Raw genomic sequence first — 2,434 nt, 5'->3', positions numbered from 1 at the left:
AACTCTCTTTACTGAGTTGCCGTGTATGTCTATTTATACAACTCTATCCATCTAGTCCTAGTACAACGCACATACTGCAACAGTAACTAGATAACACAGCAGGACTGACTTCTACACCTGTCCTTGCATGTGGCTACAGTTCGGCAAGTGAGCCGTTCGGCACCTGCCACTACAGCAACTACAATACCACAGCAGGGAGCCTTTTCGGCACCGCCTTCCCTTGCTATGTGTTCACACAAGGAAAGCAGTAAATTATTCTAACAATTCTTCTCATAATCCTACTGCTATTCCTTGTACCCCCTCCATGCCAATCATCTCCTTCAGCTCCATGAGTCGAAGACGTCCAAGCGGCTTGGTGAGGATGTCTGCGAGTTGCCGACCAGTTTCGACGAACTCGATGACGATCTGCCCTCTATCGACATAGTCTCTGAGAAAGTGAAACTTCACGTCGATGTGTTTGCTTCGGTCGTGCAGAACAGGATTCTTCACGAGGGCGATGGCGGTCTGGTTGTCCACCATCAGTGCTGGTGGGTGAGCTTTCATGCCGGTAAGCTCGCCCAGCAGCCGGCGTAGCCACACAACTTGGCACGCCACTGTAGCTGCCACTACGTACTCTACCTCGCATGTAGATAGCGCCACCACCTTCTGTTTCAGTGACAGCCATGAAATTAGGACCGATCCGAGGAAGACGAGCACGTCAAAGGTGCTCCATCGCCCGTCGATGTCCCCCGCCATGTCTGCATCGTTGAACACAGTGAGCTGTAGTCTACTCTCATCGGTCTTGGAAAAGATGATCCCTTGATCCAACGTTCCCTTGATGTAGCGCAATAGCCGCTTCACTATAGCCCAGTGATCCTCTCTGGGATCCTCCATAAAGCGACTGACATAGCCCACGACAAACGTAATATCTGACCTCGTGTGGACTAGGTAGCGCAGACCGCCGACGATGCTCTGGTAGAGTGTTGCATCCACCTTCGCCGCGGTGCTAGCCTTCGTCAGCTTTAGCCGCTCCTCCATCGGAGTCATGCATGGCTTGCACTCAGCCATGTTGCTTCGCTCTAACAGTTTGGAGGCATACGCGCTCTGACCGGGCGTGAGTTCCTCCTTCCCTTGTCTCACCTCGATGTCGAGGTAGTAGGAGAGTGCGCCGAGATCGCTCATTCGAAAACGAGCCGCTATCTCACGCTTGAAGCCGTTGATGTCCTCCGTGCGCGCGTCGGTGACGATCAAGTCATCCACATACACTCCGACGACGAGCTCCTCCTTCCCCCGTCGCCGCGTGTAGAGCGCGTGCTCGGTTGCGCACCGCTGAAACCCAAGCTCGCCCAGCGTAGCGTCAAGCTTGGCGTTCCATGCTCATGGGGCCTGCCGCAGCCCGTGGAGCGCCTTGCGCAGTCGGAGCACCATGTGCTCCTCTCCCTTGACGGCCAAACCTGGGGGTTGCCTGACGAAGATGGTCTCCGCTAGTTCGTCGTTGAGAAATGCCGATTTAACGTGTAAGTGATAGGCGCGTCAGTCCTTTGCTGCTGCCACGTAAGAGTGATGGAGATGGGAGAGCGTGACATATTGATTCGCGAGGTGATGTGTGATTTAGTACTGGTGCGTTGATGATTCACTCATTAGAGTCCAAGGAGCAGGTCGTCGTCCTAGATTGCTTACCCGTGTGAAGAAAACAAGAAACTAAAAGCAACAGACAAAGAGGAAGATGTGCTTATATCAGCATATATATGCATGCACACGCTATAAAAATCCATTGGTGTGTAAAGCGTGGTCGATGGGACTGGGTGGTTGACCAAGGAAAGGATTTGTACGTAGAGAAAATTCCCTGTCTGACAAAAATAAATTCTTTTCACAATTTAACACCCAACCTTCAAATATTACTTATTTGACATCTCTTGAAATTTGTCTTCCCTAACTGATATTATCGTGAGTTGAGGCATGTAACGATATTAAGTTCACCTGCGAAAAGATATTCTTGCCCCTCCAAGTATTCCGGGCTAGGTGTCGCTGTACTTTTTATTTTTGGTATTTTTTCCACAAAAAAAATCACCAAAAAATAAAAAGCGCAACAACACAGAACGCCTATCTATATCTAATATTAATAAAGAGGTAAAATTTCTCTCCACCCATTTTTTTTGTCCGGCCCTCCCTAACTAACTCTATAAATGTGAAAACTATCTACAAATCTCCCGTACTGTATATGACATATGCACATAGATAAGGTGACCTGGATAGCTACGAATACTAATCCAGATAGATCTCTTCGATTCTGAACAACTAGGAATCCTAATTCAAATAGAAAATAATAAAAATAGAAATCAGGCAAAGCTTATCACCGTATCAAACCACGAAGAGTTTTGGGTTTTGTTCCATTTTATTTTTGTTTTCCTGTTTTCTTATTAGCGTGAGAAGTTTCTGTGTAATTATCTTTTTT

At 47.9% G+C, this 2,434-nt stretch overlaps 1 protein-coding gene across 1 annotated transcript; it reads right to left on the bottom strand.

Annotated features, from left to right (window-relative positions):
• Nucleotides 1-270: 270 nt before the first annotated feature.
• On the bottom strand, nucleotides 271-1,017 carry LOC136464960 (secreted RxLR effector protein 161-like). The gene has a single exon (XM_066463885.1). It carries the CDS (start codon nucleotides 1,015-1,017, stop codon nucleotides 271-273), a length of 747 nt encoding a protein of 248 aa, XP_066319982.1.
• Between the last annotated feature and the right edge of the window lie 1,417 nt (nucleotides 1,018-2,434).

This window comes from Miscanthus floridulus, chromosome 7 (assembly GCF_019320115.1).
Source record: "Miscanthus floridulus cultivar M001 chromosome 7, ASM1932011v1, whole genome shotgun sequence".
Taxonomy (NCBI): domain Eukaryota; kingdom Viridiplantae; phylum Streptophyta; class Magnoliopsida; order Poales; family Poaceae; genus Miscanthus; species Miscanthus floridulus.
This window is presented reverse-complemented; position numbering and strand designations above follow the sequence as displayed.